Genomic DNA, 18,946 nt, shown 5'->3' with positions numbered 1-18,946 from the left:
GGGACCCCGAGACATTCCCAGGCCAGCCGAGAGACATTGTCTCTCCAGCGTGTCCTGGGTCTTCCCCGGGGCCTCCTTCCGGAGGGACGTGCCCTGAACGCCTCACTAGGGAGGCGTTCAGGGGGCATCCTAATTAGGTGCCCGAGCCACCTCATCTGGCTCTTCTCGATGCGGAGGAGCAGCGACTCTACTTTGAGCCCCTCCCGAATGACTGAGCTTCTCACCCTATCTCTAAGGGAGAGCCCAGCCACCCTACGGAGGAAACTCATTTCGGCCGCTTGTACCCGTGATCTTGTTCTTTCGGTCATGACCCAAAGTTCATGACCATAGGTGAGGGTTGGAACGTAGACCGACCTGTAAATAGAGAGCTTCGCTTTTTGGCTCAGCTCCAATTACAACAGTAAAAAGAAAAGAAAAAACGAAAAAAATCTAATTATAATTAAGTCATAATTGTAATTAATTATCAATTAGGCAATTACAATTATAATTGACCCCAACCCTGCATTCAGCAGAACGTCACCATCACATTGAATGTTTAGGATCCTAGCTTTTATCATATTAAGTGTAAAGTTGTAATGTTTAGTAATGTGTGCAGCTTATTTAGCTTTAATGGAACATTTTAGGTTTTTTTTTGTTCCTCCTCCTGCTGTTTATTTGTTGCCTTAGGTCAACTTGTTATTTTTATTCTGACAATTTGTATGTTTGTTCACGAGTGGGAATGTCTGCAGTGTGTTCCTGCTGTTTTTTTTTTTTTTTTTTATTAAATAATCCTTCACTAATTCCAGTGTAGTCCTTCATCACTATAGGGGGGGTCAGTATTATCCTGGACACAAGGTGAAACGCACTGATCTATTTTTGCTACAAAGATTAATCAGGGATTGGGCTTTAAGGCGCAGCCAGTGAAACGCTCTACAAATAGCCTCCAGTGTGTGGAAACAAACCTGCCCCACTAATCACCACGTTACATGGTTACACAGGTCACCTCAGGTCTCACCTGCAAAACCTTTATGTAAACAACTGTAGAAGTTCAGAAGACATGTTCTTTTCCATTCCACACACTGCTCACATCCTTTAAAAGTGCCAGTATAGCCTATAAACATTTGTTCATATTGTTAGATTTAATCTCTAACAAACTATGGATTTGATCTTTGAGGTTTTGTAAAGCTGGAATTCAGTAATTTTTTCACTTTTCTTTGTCTTTTCCACATAAAGTTTAGAGCGTTACCTTATGATGCAAACTGCCTCCACCTACTGGATGTAACGAGTAACTGCAGGCTCTGGAAGTCATAAAGCAGGGGTTGTCAACCTTGGGGTCAGGACACTGAGAGGGGATCACCAGATGCCTTCAAGAAATTAAGAATATTTTTTGAGCCCATTTTTTTTTTTTTTTTACAACTACACCAAACCTTCCATATTTGAACCTATATTATCACTTTCTTGCCATATTCTTGCTCTGTTTAATGCATTTTTGCCACTTCATAATTCAATGCCTTTCTACATTTTTTCAGAACTTATAAACAGTTCCCAACACTTTTCCACCTAATGTTACATATGTTGACTTATTGTCACTTTTAACCTCTTTTCAACATTATTCATGCTTATTGTTTTTGCCAATTTAACTACATTCACAATTTGCCATGCCCATTATTTGCCAGTTAAAGTAATTGTTCCTACTTTTTCCTATTACATTACCCCAACCCACCTATTTTTGCCACTTTAAAGCCAATATTGACACTTTGAACCCTTTCTACCACTTTAATTTGCAACTTTTAACCACTTTCTGTGGTTTTTAAAATCCCAGTTCACCTTTTTTGGTACAGTGGGGGTCCCCAGTCGCTGGCACCTTTATTTTAGGGATCGCAGGCTGAAAAAGTTGAGAACCAGTGCCTTAAAGAAGAATAACTGCCATCATGTGATATAAACATGGGGAAACTGTGAGTCCTGGCAAACATTGTGGAGTTCTGATGAATTTGTGTATTTAGAGGGACTGAGATATTTACAAATGACTTAGTTGGTAAATGTCACAATACTCCAAAGGGCCAGATTTGGTCCCCGGGTCTTAAGTTTGACGCAAACTCATTCTTACTTTGACCAGTTTAATTTCATGAGTGCCAGACTAGAAAAATTAAAGCACTTTGTGAAGAAAATGACTGTATTCCTAATAATAATAATGTGTTGAGATGTTAATTACTTCTTATATCCTTAGTTCATAAAACTTTATATACACCTTTATACTAACATGCCTGCCACACTGGTTGAAAATCTCTGCGTTTAAAATGAAAGAAAAGCAAAGACACAAAACGTTGTATAAAGCTCATTTACTTGTGAAACTAAATCCAGAGTCCATATGCTTTTCCCCAAAATGGTCAGTGCTTCCAATCGTTTAATCTAGTCCATGATGTGATGTCCTTCTCCTTGGAATGTGTTGCGTTTGTTTTAGGCCAGTTGACTGAAATACAAAAAAAAAAAACGGTGAAAGAGAGAAAACAGAAACATTTCAAACCAAACTTCCACCAGTACCTTTTATACATAAATCCCAACCCAGAGCAGGAGGAAGAGCACGCCGAAGCCCATGAAGAGTGAAGCCACAAGGGAGATCAGCAGCTCTTTGTACACATCACGGGTGTATTTTGTTGACGTGACCTCATAACTGATTAAAAGTTGAGGAAAAACAAAAATGCAACAGTACAAACTAAAGCACCTGTTAGTTTTTAATCATTTATAGAAATGTGCTCATTGTAGGTCAGTTTAGATCTGAAGGATACTGTCACCTTTCTAAATTTAAGATATGCATATTATTTGGGACGTAGTATATAGTCATCTTAAAGATGCAAATCCTTGTTTTAAACAGAAATAAATGGGTTGAATGTTATCAAAAATGGTGGTGAAATGGGATTTAAAAAGCCATAGAAATTTTAGAGTGGCCAAAAACAGACAGAAAAAATGTTAAAAAGGGTTCAAAGTAAACAATTAGCTTAAACTTGCAAATAATGGGCGTGACAAATCATGAATGTGGTTAAATTGGCAAAAATAAGCATGAAATATGTTGAAAAGAGGTTAAAATTGACAATAATGAGTCAACATATGTGACATTGGGTGGAAAAGTGGTGGAAAGAGTTTAAAAGTTCTGCAAATGTCATGAAAGTAGAAAAAAAAAGTGCAGAAAAGGCTTTAAAAATTTGATGGAAAAGTGTCAGAAATGGGCGTAGTGTGGCAAAAATGCATTAAAAAGAGCAAAAATATGGCAAGAAAAAGTGATGAAAATAGGTTAAAATGTGGCAAGTGTGGTGTAGTTGCAGAAAAAAAGGGGAAAATAAGCAAAAATGGGCTCAAGTTTCATGAAGGCATCTGCCGACCCCCTCCCAGTGTCTGGTGACCAAAAATGGGGTCCTGACCCCAAAGTTAAGAACCCCTGGTCTACATATGAGCATTGTTGCTGCACAGTCTGTCAGAAGTTGTGAAAGACTTGGATGAGACATTGTTTAGTTTCAGATATGCCATTCATCACAGTTCTCTTGTCTGCATTTAAAGAGTTACATTTCAAACATAATTTACCTAAAGTTTGTGCATTTTTTAGTGTACCAGACAGCACCAAATGAGCATTTCTGTTCTATTCTATTCTATTTCTATTCTGTTCTTCAATTTAATAGCAGAATATAGCTAATGTAGTGTTTTAATTGGATGTCAGTATTTATTAAATATTAACTTGCTCTTGTTATGTAGAAAACTTTAAGAGTCAAATGGGGGGGGAAATGTTAGCTACCTTTAATTATCGGGCATAAAAGCATGATGTATATAAATAATTCTTTGTTAATGTATCTTTTCAAATGTTTTTATCCAATACAAAGGAAGGAAGTACATGATTAATAAAACCCATTTACAGTGAATCCAATAACAGTAGAACATTCCCAGGAATGCTGAGGATACACGAAGAACCAGGCGGTGAAGAACATCCCGATGGCCAGAAGAACCACGGTGAGGTGGGGGAACACAGCCGGGTTCACCGGACTGGTGTATCTGGTCATAGCCTCCAGTTCCTGCAGAGACAGGACGGTTTAGAAAAGCTCCTGTTTTAAATATATGGTTTGTTACGACATTTTCCATCAGTGTTTTATGCACAAAACTCCGTCAATTAGCCGATTCTGTATGAAAAGCTACCATAGATATGAGCTTCCAGCCTGAAATAACGCACACACAACGTTGAAACAGAATGCTATTAATATAATAAACTCGTAAATCGCTATATATATAAGTTCAAACCACAATATCTTACAATTATTGAGTAATCTTACCATTTTGTGATGAATCGATACTCCCTCAGACTCAGACTGAGCTGCAAAAGGCCACGTACTGATTACACTTCCTGCTTTACGCCTACGTCATTTCCGCCCTCTACAAATTTCAGGCTAAACTTCTTTTATATACACTTGTTTATCTGGTTAGAGTTTATTACTAACGAGAAGACTTTGCACTGCAATCATTGCTGAATGTTTAAAATCTAAACTCGGTGTTTTCAGCAGTAATGAGGTAGATGTCACCTGACAGACTAAGACGAGGGCAAAGTAAACTGAAAAGAGCGCCACCTACAGTCCCAGTCATAAAACAGTCACGTGTGACTAATGGAGGTAGGTTTGTGTCTTTATTATTCAATCAAACAAACTTTTCAATACGCCCAAAATCACTTCAATAATAATAATAATATTAATGAAAAAAACAAAAAAAAACAAACAGTTTCATTCAATCATTAAAAAAGAAAAAAAATTCTATCAAATGTTTTTATTTTTTGTGTTTGGCTCATATTATGGGTAGTAAATTTGTGTTTTTATTATTAAATCAAAAGGAAAAAAATTCAATCAAAAATGTTTGAACGCAAATATAAAATACATGGATTTTCTCTATGGTAGTAATATAATCACGTTTATCATATGTGTAAATATCAAAGGGGCCATGATAGAATTTGCAAGCAAGTTTTGCCACCACCAGGAGGAATACGTCTTTGAGGCGTCAAGTCTGCCGGAAATGAAAAAGAAGAAGAATCCTACACTCTCAAGGCGTCAACGGGACGAATACAAGTGTATAGTCATTTTAGAAGATGACATCTTTAAATATTTCACCTCCAAGTGAACCAGTAGTAACCCTGCTCCCAGCAGAGAGGCTAAGAAAAAGGAGTCCACGCCTGAGATGGCCTAGTTTAGGGACGGCTCTGCTGATAAATAGGCTTATACTCACCCAACCGGTGGAAAAAAGGTACTACAGGTTAACGGGGCCGGTGTCATGTGCTGGGGTCACGTCGTACTGAGATTGTATGCGCGCACATGCGCACCACCGAAAAATGATTTTTACTAAAGAAAAAAAAGAAATATATATATATATATATATATATATAGGACCAGACGGAGTATCTCCCTCCTGCCTGAAAGCCTGTGCTGAGCAGCTGGCCCCCATCTTCACACGGATCTTCAATACATCACTGGAGCTGTGTGAAGTACCTTCCTGCTTCAAAAGCTCCAGCATCATCCCAGTCCCAAAGAAACCTGCCATCATAGGACTCAATGACTATCGACCCATTGCCCTGACGTCCGTAGTCATGAAGTCCTTTGAGAGGCTGGTATTGAGCCACCTGAAGGACATCACAAGACCCCTGCTGGACCCCCTGCAGTTTGCCTATCGGGCAAACAGGTCGGTCGAGGATGCAGTCAACATGGGACTGAACTACATCCTGCATCACCTCGACTCCCCAGGGACCTACGCTAGGATCCTGTTTGTGGATTTCAGCTCTGCGTTCAACACCATCATCCCGGACATCCTTCACCAGAAACTCACCCAGCTCACAGTGCCGGCCTCCACCTGTCAGTGGATCACCAACTTCCTGTCTGACAGGAAGCAGCAAGTAAGGCTGGGAAGCATCACATCCAGCACCCGGTCACTCAGCACTGGCGCCCCTCAGGGGTGTGTTCTCTCCCCACTTCTATTCTCCCTCTACACCAATGACTGCACCTCAGGGGACCCCTCTATGAAACTCCTGAAGTTTGCAGACGACACCACCGTCATCGGTCTCATCAGGGATGGGGACGAGTCTGCCTTCAGACGGGAGGTGGAACAGCTGGCTCTCTGGTGCAGTCAGAACCATCTGGAACTGAACCCGCTCAAGACTGTGGAGATGACAGTGGACTTCAGGAGAAATCCCCCCCCCACGGTAGCCTCTTTGCTCCCATTCTGAATAGCAAAGTGGCTACCGTGGACTCCTTCAGGTTCCTGGGATCCACAATCTCACAGGACCTGAAGTGGACCTCCCACATAGACACAACCAGGAAAAAGGCACAGCAGAGGATGTACTTCCTGCGTCAGCTGAGGAAGTTCAACCTGCCCCAGGAGCTGCTGATAATGTTCTACACCTCCATCATTCAGTCTGTTCTGTGCACCTCCATCACTGTCTGGTTTGGATCTACAACCAAACTAGACAGACACAGGCTACAAAGGATAGTCAGGACTGCAGAAAAGATCATTGGTGTTGATCTGCCCTCCATCCAAGACTTATACCTGTCCAGGGTCAGGAAACGGGCAGGTAGCATCACTGCAGACCCCTCACACCCTGCACACAATCTGTTTAAACTCCTCCCCTCTGGCAGACTCTACAGATCACTGTACGCCAAAACTACCCGCCATAAAAACAGTTTCTTCCCCCAGGCTGTCACTCTGATCAACACTACACAGTCATAGAGTGTCAAACCTGTTTCTGTTACTGTGAAATAACCATGGAACTAAACATAACAACCCTGGATCAACCTGTCACTGCAAAATGTTCATGGACATAATATTTTCATTTAAATGTTCACCTGCACTACTCATCAATGCACTACTGCACTATTATCTTATTATTATTATTTTATTTCGTTATTATTATTATTATTATTATTATTATTATCTTGTTATTTTTATTTAGTTTGCACATATTAGTCTAACTACTCTTATATTTATGTTTATACTTCTTTTTTTATTTATTTTTTTTTATTCTAGTTGATTGTTATTGTTATTATTATTATTATTATTATTATTAATGTTACACTATCTGAGAGAGCACAGGTCACCAAAACAAATTCCTTGTGTGTATTCATACACTCTTGGTCAATAAAGTTGATTCTGATATATATATATATTTGTTTAATTATGGTTGTCTTTTTTATTCCTATTTATTTTGTTTCCTCACAGAAGTAAAAAACTAATATTTTAAGAAGAAATTAAGTATTAAAAAAAAAAAAAAAAAAAAAAGAAAAAAAAAATTAAATTAGTGTGGAAAACCGAATTTGGACAAAAATAAAACATATTTCATAGGGCCCTATATGGTCCTTTAGATCATCCAATTTTTATTTTTTTAAAGTAAAAATTGTTATAATAATAATATTGCATTGGATTTTATATAGTGCTGCTTTTTCATTATTACTATGTAATCTAAAAAAAATCACATGCCATGACAGCTAAGGACATGTTTCTTAACACTGAAATTTTTATTTTAGGTATTTCAGACATATTTAAAAGTTGAAAATTCACAACAATTCTACATATGGTCCCTTTAAAGCTGCTATCCAGAGTTTCTGAGAAACGTCTCAATGTCCTGCCCTCTACAGCTCCACTTCCTCCCACTGCCTCTGCCAATCTACCAGAAGCCACACCTCTACTTTTCTGCACGCGCATTGCGGAACACAACAAGGTTGCATTGGGTCGCATTGATAGGTCTATGGGTCAGGTAAGAGCCAAAATCATATTTACATGTTTGCAGTTGTGAAGCACAGCCTTGTTTCCGTGCACAGTTTTGCATTCACTTTGATTGACAGTCTCATAAACAGGAAGTTGAAGCCTATTGGCTGGGCGCATTCGGCAATCATTTCCATTTGTATAGGGGTCTATAGGACGAAGGAGGGACTTATATACATTAATGTTTATGAATGAACACCAGCAGTAGACCATAGTAAAAGACTAGTTAGGTATTTTTATGCATTTCAAAAGAATCATACATAAACATAGATTTCTCAGAAACTCCAGATATCAGCTTTAAGAGTGTGGAATGCAGTCTTAAATGAAAGATTTTCTCATTTTAATGACCAGACAAATCTGAACATTCAATCAAACAACTTTATTTTTTTTAATTTTTATCATGCATTTAAAGGATTACAGCATCTCATTTCCATTAAAAGCATTGAAAAAATGGCTATATTCAAAAGTAGTGACATTATTAAGGCAGTCAAAACGTTTTAGGCTTTGTTTCTTTACATGTAGTGCTGATGTGGGAGTGTTTCCATGTTTATCTGTACTTCTTCCAATAACTAAAACTTTATATATATATTATTTGATACAAAAAAAAAATCAACCATAAAACAGTATAATGAACATAATAAGTATAAAGCAGCAGTGGCAGTAACAAAAGAAAGCTATACAGATGAATATAAAGCAGTTCTATGGGGGTATCTGACGCAGGCAGTTTGTATATATACAGTGCAAGAACATGCCACAGTGGTTTCATTACACTATAGCTGGTGAGTTATAAATAAGCTAGATAACAATAGTTACCCTCTGAGGTTAAGTTCTAAGGAAAGCATTGTAGGATTTGTCATAGAGTTCTATAGGCTTTGATGGCTGTTTTTTCCTATTTTATATCAACGTTGCATCTGATTTACACACCCATGTATTCTTATTTAAATGCAGACTCAGACAGACAATTTGACAGAAAATGTATATATAAAAAAAAAAAAGTTGAAAAGCTTGAGGGAAAAGAATGTTGTACAATTTTGTTGTATTAAAAGTGTTACTGCACAGGCGAAACGGAGAAAATGGTCCAGTGTTTGCTTTTCAATTTAAACTCTGCACAGCTTTGGATAAATTCATTTTTTAAATCAAAACATTAGTATCAAGCTGCACCCTGTTATTGAGAAATAATATCTGTGCATAAACATATGAACTAATTAGAGCCTCACACACCATCCAGTTAAACACATTACAGTGTAAGTCATCCCAGTGTTTCTAGAAGGATCTGCACAGATAGAACAGTGTTTACTTCTACCATCCTGACAGGTTATCCAGTGGTTCTGCAAAGACGAGGCACAAGAATTCATCTTTGCTTTTGTATGCCCACAGAAAATGCACATTATATGTTTTATCCAGTGTTTTATCCAGTGTCAGGTTTATTAACTTTTGGTCCATGAGGGGCGTCGCCCTGCAGATGTTAGATTTGTCATTAGCTGCGTTTCCATTAACCTTGAAAATGAACAAAATCTAAATAGCGCAATAAGAACTGGTAATGCAAACACCTGAATTATAAAAAAATTACACTAAAATATCGCTAAAACCTTTTGACGCTTTCATGAGGAGGAATTTCAAACATTTCGATATTGAAATGTGTCGCAAAAGCGCTATGGAAACACTTTTTCCTCAAATACACGTCACAGAACTTGACGTACATGGTCACATGACCATTGTTCTCTGTGAAAACATGGCACGGTACATGTAGACAGAAGAAGAGAGTGGGACACTTCTCATAATTATACTTTAAAATTATTAGTGCCACATTAGACGTGAAACAACAAAGGAATAAAGAGTGTTATAAGGGGGTTTGGAGTGTCCATCTTCATGCAAAGAAGTCTCGCTGGATGAGATTTCACTGGAGTTACGATGCTCCAAAACAACGTTCAATGGAAACACGTTCAAAGCGCAATTATACTTTGTCGACATTTAGAAATATCGCTTTCATTTTGCGAAAATATGTAATGGAAACGCAGCTAATGTTTCAACAGAAATGTTGTATATTGTGAGTGATTATCCAGTTCTGCAGAAGGCCAGATAACACGCTACTCATTGCACTTTGGTGTGTTGGAACAGGAGGCGTTTAAAACAAGCAGGACAGCAGCCCTCCAGCACTGGAGTTTAACACATGTTTGAGATTATTTCCCTTTTTTTAAAAAAAAACTGAAATGGTGCTTTGAGGAGCCACAGAGACATTTATTACTGTAGAGTGAACTTCTGAGATGTGGAATCTAATCACTCAGGTGTTCTGCAGGGGAATCCAAACCAAAACCTGGAGGGATGCTGTCCTGCAAATATCAGAAGCCTCTTCTCCAACACGTTTTAATTAAATGCCGAGTCATCTCCTGCTCTATAAATGGCCTGACCAGGGTTAGGGTCAATTAAAATTGTAATTTGATAATTAATTACAATTATGGTGTAATTCTGATTGTAATTGTCATAAAAAAATAATTTGCTGTCGTATATAAATTGTAATTGAGTTTAGATAATTCACTTTGTAACTGTAATTGGCATGAAAATTCTATAAAAATGGTCAATTATAATTTAACACAAAACTAAGGAACCATGTTACAATTCTATGTACAGTTCTACACATATATAGTTAATTATTAAAATATGTTTCATATCAAGCTTTTCCACATTTTACCATTTAAAAACAATTAAATCTAGGGGTATATTGACACAAAAAGGCTCAGACACCCACACCAAAAATATTAAAACCTATATTTTCATTGATTAGGAAGCCTCACAATGTAACCAATAGATAGGAAAGAAATTTTAGTGTGTTTTACAGCTGATTTAGGACCCGTTATCATTAGAGATGCTAACAGAAAGCTAACACAAGAAGAAGGTTTACTTTTATTAGATTATTTATTTCAGGTTCAGTAATTGTGATTAATTGTAATCCAATTTTAGTAATTGAAAACCTAACTGTAAACAACTTTGAGGATAAAACATTTTATTGTAAGTGAATTGTAATTGGAAAAAATGCTGGTCACTGTAATCGTAATTGAATTGTAATTGAAATATGTACTTGACCCCAACCCTGGGTCTGCACTCAGGTGTGTTTAAACAGAAACACGTGCAGGGCTGTGGTTCTAGCCCCTCCTGGTCCAGTGTGTTGAACTGTAGAAGTAGTTCTTTTGTTTTATTTTATCAGATGATAGACGTCAGCATACAAACAGAAATGACAATGGCACCTGGTAGATTTGAACCTGATGCTAAAAGGTCTTTCTGGCTTGATTTATCATGACAGTGTTTGTTATCCATAAAACAATGAAACATAAACGATGAGTTAACAGTGACACAAATCAGTTAAACAGTGTTTAAACTCCAGTGATCTCAGCAGAAAAAGATGTTATAACACAACGTACACATGGAGGACTTTACAGAGAAGACAGTGGGAAAGTAAAAGGTTTTCATTAAAATAATATACAATAATGAATGACACAAAGAAGCCCCAATCTGAAGAGAAACACAATGAAGCGTAATGGCCTCTTCTTCCAGCTCAGACGCAGCCCGTTTTAATGGCAAAGTGATAATCAGTGTATGACGAGAGTTTTTCTTCAGTGGCACAACTCACTTCAATCTGTCAATACAAAAGAGATGAAGAAAAGTTATGGTTCAACTCAATTGCACTTATTGCATTGTTTTAATTGGTGCTCAAATGATGTTAAAAAAGGTTATTTTCAAAGCGTTAAAATCTATGTACCTTACGTTCCGTTTTGAAACAAAAAGACAAATAAATGGTTATTTCGTTTTAGTGACTTAAAACCAATACAGAAATATCTGTTTTAAAATCTTGTTCTGTTTGTGTGATATATGGATATTTACAGAAAACTATGGATGAGGGCCTCATGTTTTAATCTCTCCACACAGAGTAGACTCACAGATGGACTTTTACTCTGGGACAAAAAAAGGAGCAATAAGTCACATTACTGATGAACTGGTGAATTGAAACGTTATAAATACATAAATAAATCAAAACAAAAAATGGATGTTGCAAAAAAACACACATGATATGTGACTAAAAGAACCAGAGGTGGTGTAATGAATCTACTGGCGCTCCACGTTTCTTGTGATCAACTTATGTGTGTGTTGACGGCTGCCGTTAGTGGTTAGCGGTATTATAACATGCAAAATAAAATATTTTACTGCTCTCAAAAAAGTGGTGTAATTATTTTTGTCACCTGTTTATTTGGATACTATTTGGAACGTAACACCATAAAACAAAACTGAGCAGCTTTTTACGAGCTAAAACATCCACAGACTGAATAAAAACATGAGCAGGAAACATGCTGAAATAAATCCTAAACAGTCCTATTGTGTGAGACCTACTCCAGAACCTGGGGAGGGAAACCAGGTGCAGCGGACTTCAGTTCTGGTTTTTGATGTTTCTGTATTTCTATTTTGGTTTTAAGCCAGTAAAACTAAATAACCACACCGTTTATTTGTTATTTTGATTTGGTTTTAAAACAGAATAACCAAAGAACGAACGATACACGAATTGGCTTAACTCACAGATGCAGATACGCGGAAACGATAGGTGACGTCCTGGAAGGACGACACAGGCACTGACCAGAGGTGATGAGTCCCCTTTAACACAAACAAAAGCATCACAAGCCTCTAACTGAGTAGAAACACATTTATTGTACAACAAAAATAAATAAATCATACTATTAGCTCTAAATCAGGGAGTCAAACTCAAGGCCCGCGGGCCAAATCCGGAAATTAAAATTATAAAGACAACATATCATTAGCACTGGATGGTTCAGTTGCAAATATTTGTTCTTCTAAATTAGCAAATTAAATCTGACATATATGGAAGCCTGCAATATATCTATGCTCATTATTGAAGGATTTCATCAAAAATTGTTTGGTATAACTACATTATTCCTCAAATCTTACTTTTTCTCAAAACTAGAAATCCCTACTACTACTATTATTATTTTTTAAAGAATGTAAATTCAACAATCCTTTAGGTCAAATATTAGACATGAATATTATTGCTTTATGCTTAAGAATGTTAAAGGAATTCCATCACATACAGGGACTTAGAGCACAATAATGATCTGATTGCACTTCCTTCTTTAAAGTAATCTGTACTTTTCTGGTTCGGCCCCCCTAAGATCAAAGTGGGCTGTAAATGGCCCCTGATCGGAAGTGAGTTTGACACCCCTGCTCCAAATGGTAAATGAATAGGAAGTATATTCACATTAAAGGTTCAGAATATCTTTATAGTAATGGTAAAACTGTTTTCTATAGACGCTGACAGGAAAAATTAAACATTACATTACAAACATTTAAAGAAAAGTGATTAAAGTTCGAATACTGTATTACGACACATTAAATAAAGAAAACATTAAAAAATACAATTAATACAGTTACATAAAGTTCCCAGATAAAACTGGGGAGAAATAGGGTAAACATTACAATGCTAATTTGAATTAGCTTTACCTTTGTTGGTGTACTGTGGTCACTGTGGAGTTCTGTCTCTGTATGGCTTGAACATAACTGTCCTTTTGTGGTTTCACATTGTCTAACCCACACTCGGTTAGCAGACCTGAAATAAACGAGTGAAAACAGGACGTAAGTGTCTGCCTTTTAAAAAGGTTTTGTGTTTTTGGCTCATTTTAAACAGATGAGAGCAGATATTTCATGTTAATCGCCATAGATCAAAGCATTCAGATCTGCAGGACTGGATTTATTGTAATGACTTAAATGGAAACATCTTTGCTGTTGCGATACTTACATCATGTGAAAAGTGATTTGTGGGATGGATGCATTTTTTCTTCCTTGGAGGGAAACTGTGAAGCTAAACTCAAAACAAAGAGAAGAATTATAATTCAAAAATGGCAATTAATAATTGGAAAGTAACACTTCATTAGGCAAATAGTAGGGATGCAACGATTCACTCAACTACTGATACGATACGATTCACGATACTGGGTTCACGATATGATTCTCTCACAATTTATTTTACAAAATGAGACTTTTTTTTTTTTCAAAAATAAAAATACAAATACTGTGCTATTTTCTTTTATCTTTCATTGTCAAATGAATCCCATGTTAAACCATGCAAAACAATGCAATTGAATTAAAAATAAATCCTGAATGAAATAAATAAAGAAATAGTACAAATGAAGAAGAAGCCTATTCATTTAAATTCTGGCTCTACAGTAAACTATGCAAAACTGCATAATAGTTCCTTTTCTTTTTAAAAGTGCAACTGAAAATGTATTTTGTGCCTTAACAATTAGACTTTAATACAAATCATATATTAAAGAAATAATATAAATAAAAAAACTATGGCTTTCATTCTCTTGTTTCTCCCTTTCCTCTCTGTGACCCTCTAACCTTGGATTTCACGTTCTTTCTTTCTCACCTCTTTCATTTTGTCTTGGGGAAGCCAAAATGCTTCCACACTTCTGATTTAAAACACGGTGGTGCGTCCTGAATTTCAAATTCTAAATAGATAGCACCCTATGCTGTTAAAAAAAGATTTATTTATTTATTTATTTATTTATTTTAAAGTACTGCGATTAAATTTCAGAGTATCGATGTGAATCGTGACACCTTTGAATCGATTTTTAACTGCCTCACAATTAATCTTTACATCCCTAGCAAACAGTGAACACCAGAGTCAATTTGATGTGTTTCAATTCAACTTCAGTTTTAAGAGCACAAATACAATTATGTTGAATGTTGTAGATGCAAAACATTTCACACGTGTCCTCCTTCAATGATCAGTTGTAGAAGGGAAAAATGATTGGTCGGTTGTTGCATGATCAGCTTAGTTATAGTGCATCGTCACATCTCTGTCTTTTTGAGAAATACATAATATGATATGATTTATAATGTGATATATTGGCAGCCTAGTCCTCCTCTAGTGCAGTGTTTCTCAAGGGGTATGCGATGTAACTTCAGGGGGTCCTTGAGAGAGACTGAGTGGAAAATTAACAAATAAAGAGTCTTGGTCCCACACCAAGCATGTTTTGACCAGAAATGATAGAAACTATAAAAATAAATCTATTCAGGAGTCACTAAATCAGTGTTTTTCAACCTTTGGGTCGGGACCCCATGTGGGGTCGCCTTGAGTTTTGTTTCTGAAAAATGTCATTAGATTTTTTAATTTTTTTAATAATTATATTTTTTTCTTAAATTAAAACAACACAATCTTAAACAACTGTATTTCTATACTTTCACTTCTAGTTAAACTAAAATGCAGTAAAAAAAAAAAAAAATAATAATAATCTGAGCTCAAACATGATCAAAAACTAATCCTAGATAAAAAATGTTTTTGGGGTCGCCAGAAATTTTTGAGCAGTTAAGACACGCCCAGTCTATACAATAAAATCTCCAAAAAACTATCTATACTAAGCTAACTACCTAGTCAACACTCACTATACATCTATTCACAATACTCTGAATCCAACATATATCACCACAGACTACAGAGTCCACAGGTGGTTTTAATAAAAGGGGTGGAGCTAACATTGGTGGTTCGTGACAAAAGAAGCCACCAAAACATCACAAACCACTACTATCAGCCAATAGCAACATTTAATTGTAACAGCTGGATTTCAACCCATAGAGGGCAGTCATGCTTACATTTTTACAATAAAATACACAAAATTGAAATACTTTAACTAAAATGTCAAGATTTAGACAAGAAACAATCAACAGCACTACTTCTTATCCAAATATGTTGGTTGGTTTGGGGGTTCAGTTACTCTTTAAAGCTGCTTAACTTTAACCACATAACTCACATTTTTACCTAAATGTCATCCAAAAGTTATTCTCATAAATCCTCTGACAGGAAATTACTCACAAACAAATGGTGAAGGTAGAAATTGCTGCAAGTTTGTTTTTGTCTCCACCATCAACAACGGGTTTGTTTTGAAATGCTAATGTGCCTGAGGGGTGTATTCCAGAACAGAGGTTCAACAAACTCTGAGTCTATCCATAAACTCTGGGTCAACATACCCCACGATGGGAAACTCTGGGCATCTGATTCCATTACAGCTGGTATGAAGTGGGTCAATCAGCTCTGAGGTTACTTCCGTGCACGAGCACGATAAAAAGCCATCATCAATTGAGCAGAGGTAATACGAGCTACCATGGCAACCACCCAGAAGAGAGTGATTTATTCACCCCAGTGAAATAAGCAGGTGTTTATAGGGGAATATGAGCCTTTTATAAAGGTGTTCACACAGGACGCCACTTCAGTGACTATAGTCTTTTAAATCGCCCATGATATGTCGTGGTTTTTGGTCACTTCATCGCTCCAGTGACGTAACGACCGGGGACTAAAATGAATAGTGTCTGAGGAGCCGGGGCAGCCGCACTGAGAGGGCTGTTGCATAGAGAAGGCTGATCACTTCTACAGCCGTACCTTTACGGCATTTTTCATAGACAGCTCCACCTGTACTTAAACAATCAACTTACAGAGTTACTAATGGATGAGTTCACTCAAAATATAATTAAAATTTAAAAGGGGTGTTCAAGGAGTATTACACTTTAATTTGGCCCCAGTAAATTGGCGAAGTGTACACTTTACAGCCCTCCCGCTGCAGCGGCTATAAAGACAGTGACGGCCACTTGACGTCGTGTCATTTATATTGATTTTTAATGTTAAAAAAGACGTGAGAGAAAAGATGACTCAGAACCCCCGACCCCATGCTCTTAAGTGTGTTTCCTTACCTGCTGCGCCACCATAACTTTTAAGCTATCTATTCAACTTTTGATGACTATATATCCAGTCGTAATACCATGAGAAATAATGTAAATGTTGAGCTTTAAATGTGTATTCATGTAAATTGACATATCCACCTTTACATTTGCCACAGGTTTGTATCCAGGGAACTATACAAAAGTTGTCAGTAGGTGTTTTAATGCAGATCAATTTTTCTGATTGCTCTGCATACAGAGCCTTTCCCTAAATGCTCTGCATCCCCATTGTTATAAAGAAAACTACCGTTTGCAAAAAAAAAAAAAAAAACGTAAAGCAATGTGATGTTACTAATGTGTGTCAGAGAAGAGTGTCAAGGTACGTTACAGTATTCCTTGAGAAGTGGTGTTCAGGTGGGCGGAGCCAGGTAGAAACCCAGGGTTTCCTAGACAAAACCTGCCAGGTTTAGTTCACGGAGAATGTTACCATGGTGACATACTCAGAGAAGAACGTACCTCACTTTCAGGAATGGGATACTCAGAGTTTTGTACCGTGGGACTCCAAATGAAGTTAATCAAATCTCACTGATCTAAGTCAAGGCAATAAGTTTGCTTTTTTCTTTTTTTTAATGTAAAGTATACTTATTATTCTTTACAGTGTATGAGGTAACTGATTTTGGAGAACAACTTTTGGCTGATATGCAGGTACAGGTTAAAAAATGTGATTTACATGGGTAATCAGCTTTTAAATTGGCATTATATCATCATATTATAAAAGTATTTGACCCTCTTAGTGTGTGGCCCTGCTGTAGAGGGTCATTAAAGGATGAAAACACAGTGACAGATACGTTGGAAGGCCACCAATTTCTGTAATTTCAGGATTAAGGGACACAAAAACGTTTCAGTTGTGATTATAACACCTCAGTTATTATTCTTGAACTAATTTATGACACAAAAGTTTGTGTTTACCTGCAGCTGTCTGGTGTTGTGCATCTTTGTGCTGTGACTTCTTGGTCTGTCTCCACAATATAAACACTGGTGAGAGAGGGAGCTGTCCTTCCTCCTGTTGGATCATAAAAAATAAATAATGCACCGTTTCATCAAACAACACTATTTGTCACAAGATTTGCTTTGCAGCTCAGATGAGTTTTACAAGGTTGGAATGTTGTGTGCATAAACAGATAGTAGCCTGTGTGTGAGCTGTGGGTAAATATAATAATAATAATAATAATAATAACAATAATAACAATAATAATAACAATAATAATAACAATAATAATAATAAAAATAGAATATTTGCATTTCCTGAAGAAAATGCAAGTGAGGATGCAGATGCTGGCGATGTCCCACTGCATTAGCTTAGCATTAGCTAGCATTGGCATTCGCTTAGCATTAACTAGCATTAGCTTAGCGCGAGTATTAATGTTAACATTAGCATAGCATAGCATTAATATAGCATACCATTAGTATAGCATTAGCATTATGCTAGTGTTAGCAATAGCACCAATCTAGCATTAACATTAACCTAGCAATGGCAGTAGCCTAACATTAGCATTAGTCTCGCATTACAGTTGGAAAAAAAAGCGGAAAAATGGGTTGAAAAAGTAAATAAAAGTGGAAATGGGCTGAAAAAAAGTTTTAAAAAAAGGTTGAAATGGGTTGAAAAAGTAAAAACAAAAAAAGTGGGAAATGGGTTAAGCAAGGTTGAAAAAGGTTGAAATGTGTTGTAGGTAGTAGTTGAACATGTTAAAGGTTGAAATCAGTTGAAGAACGGCTGGGGATGAAAGGGTTAAAAGTTGAAAAAGCTGAAATTTACAATAGAAATGAATGGGAAAGAAAAAATGTACAAAAAAAAGTTACAAATGATTCAAGTACAACATAAATCTCAGGAACTTTTTTGATAGCTTATTTGTCAAAATTGGACAAACTGTGTATGAGGAAGTCAGCAACGACGGAAGAAAAAAGAATAAAAATAGTTTAATACTGATAATAATAGAATACCCTTGGTGCTAAGGCTTCGTTGTCTCCGTGGCGCTGGTTGCTGCCCGCCCCCTGGCAGCCGATTGGTTGATCCCAGTGCGTCTGGATCTGATGAGGCGGGACGTTTGGACTTGGAGTAGTAAACAGGTGCTGAGGTGTGACTCAGACGGTTCCTGTTGTGTCCGTCCTTGTCCATCGGTCTGGACTTGGCTTTTTTATTTATAGTTCCTGCTGTGGGAACCAGACTGCTCAGACCTACAGACCACACATCATTACCAGGGTTTTTTCAAATTACAATTACATTTTCACTTATCATGTTCAATTACAATTCAATTATGATTACGGTAACCGGGATTTTTTCCAAATACAAATGAATTACAATTATTATTTTTCCCTTGAAAGTCAATTACAATGTCATTCTCAGTTACTAAAGTTCAATTACAATTTTACTAACTTTAAAAAAAAAATATTTATTCGGTTTTTAAAAGCTTTGCAACACACA

At 36.8% G+C, this 18,946-nt stretch overlaps 3 protein-coding genes and 1 long non-coding RNA gene across 10 annotated transcripts in view; 1 reads left to right on the top strand and 3 right to left on the bottom strand.

The window, feature by feature from the left end:
• cracr2b (calcium release activated channel regulator 2B) overlaps positions 1-2,449 on the bottom strand; it is a 38,752-nt gene extending 36,303 nt beyond the window's left edge. Inside the window, exons 1-2 of the mRNA XM_028449118.1 lie at positions 2,323-2,449; positions 1,226-1,343 (exon numbers count right to left, since the gene is read on the bottom strand). The gene's annotated coding sequence lies outside the window, so the exon portion shown is untranslated. The remainder of the gene's footprint in view (positions 1-1,225; positions 1,344-2,322) is intronic.
• On the bottom strand, positions 2,304-4,403 carry tmem258 (transmembrane protein 258). The gene is made up of 4 exons (XM_028449123.1): positions 4,293-4,403; positions 3,928-4,037; positions 2,521-2,650; positions 2,304-2,449 (listed from the first exon to the last, which is right to left on the bottom strand). The coding sequence occupies exons 1-3, from the start codon at positions 4,293-4,295 to the stop codon at positions 2,524-2,526; spliced, it is 240 nt and encodes a 79-aa protein (XP_028304924.1). The 5' UTR covers positions 4,296-4,403; the 3' UTR covers positions 2,304-2,449; positions 2,521-2,523.
• Positions 2,917-18,312, top strand: LOC114464682 (uncharacterized). Its single transcript, XR_003674248.1, has 3 exons — positions 2,917-3,104; positions 3,367-3,372; positions 18,301-18,312. It is a non-coding gene; the product is annotated as an uncharacterized LOC114464682 (long non-coding RNA).
• Positions 10,630-18,946, bottom strand: part of myrf (myelin regulatory factor) — a 50,550-nt gene continuing 42,233 nt past the window's right edge. For all 7 annotated transcript variants that reach the window (XM_028449110.1, XM_028449116.1, XM_028449111.1 and 4 more), the window contains 6 exons: positions 18,466-18,699; positions 17,434-17,527; positions 13,547-13,609; positions 13,252-13,357; positions 12,316-12,390; positions 10,630-11,383 (listed from right to left, as the gene is read on the bottom strand). In XM_028449110.1, coding sequence (XP_028304911.1) covers positions 11,303-11,383; positions 12,316-12,390; positions 13,252-13,357; positions 13,547-13,609; positions 17,434-17,527; positions 18,466-18,699 — 653 coding nt within the window. In that variant the 3' untranslated portion in view covers positions 10,630-11,302. The remainder of the gene's footprint in view (positions 11,384-12,315; positions 12,391-13,251; positions 13,358-13,546; positions 13,610-17,433; positions 17,528-18,465; positions 18,700-18,946) is intronic.

Source organism: Gouania willdenowi, chromosome 6 (genome assembly GCF_900634775.1).
Source record: "Gouania willdenowi chromosome 6, fGouWil2.1, whole genome shotgun sequence".
NCBI lineage: Eukaryota > Metazoa > Chordata > Actinopteri > Blenniiformes > Gobiesocidae > Gouania > Gouania willdenowi.
The sequence above is the reverse complement of the archived record's forward strand: the minus strand, read 5'-3'. Positions and strand labels throughout refer to the sequence as shown.

Coding starts and splice junctions, on each gene's coding strand:
- tmem258 (XM_028449123.1), bottom strand. Junction 2,651..3,927: donor TTCACCGCCTGGTTCTTCGT/GTATCCTCAGCA, acceptor ACTTTTAATCAG/TTATGAGGTCACGTCAACAA.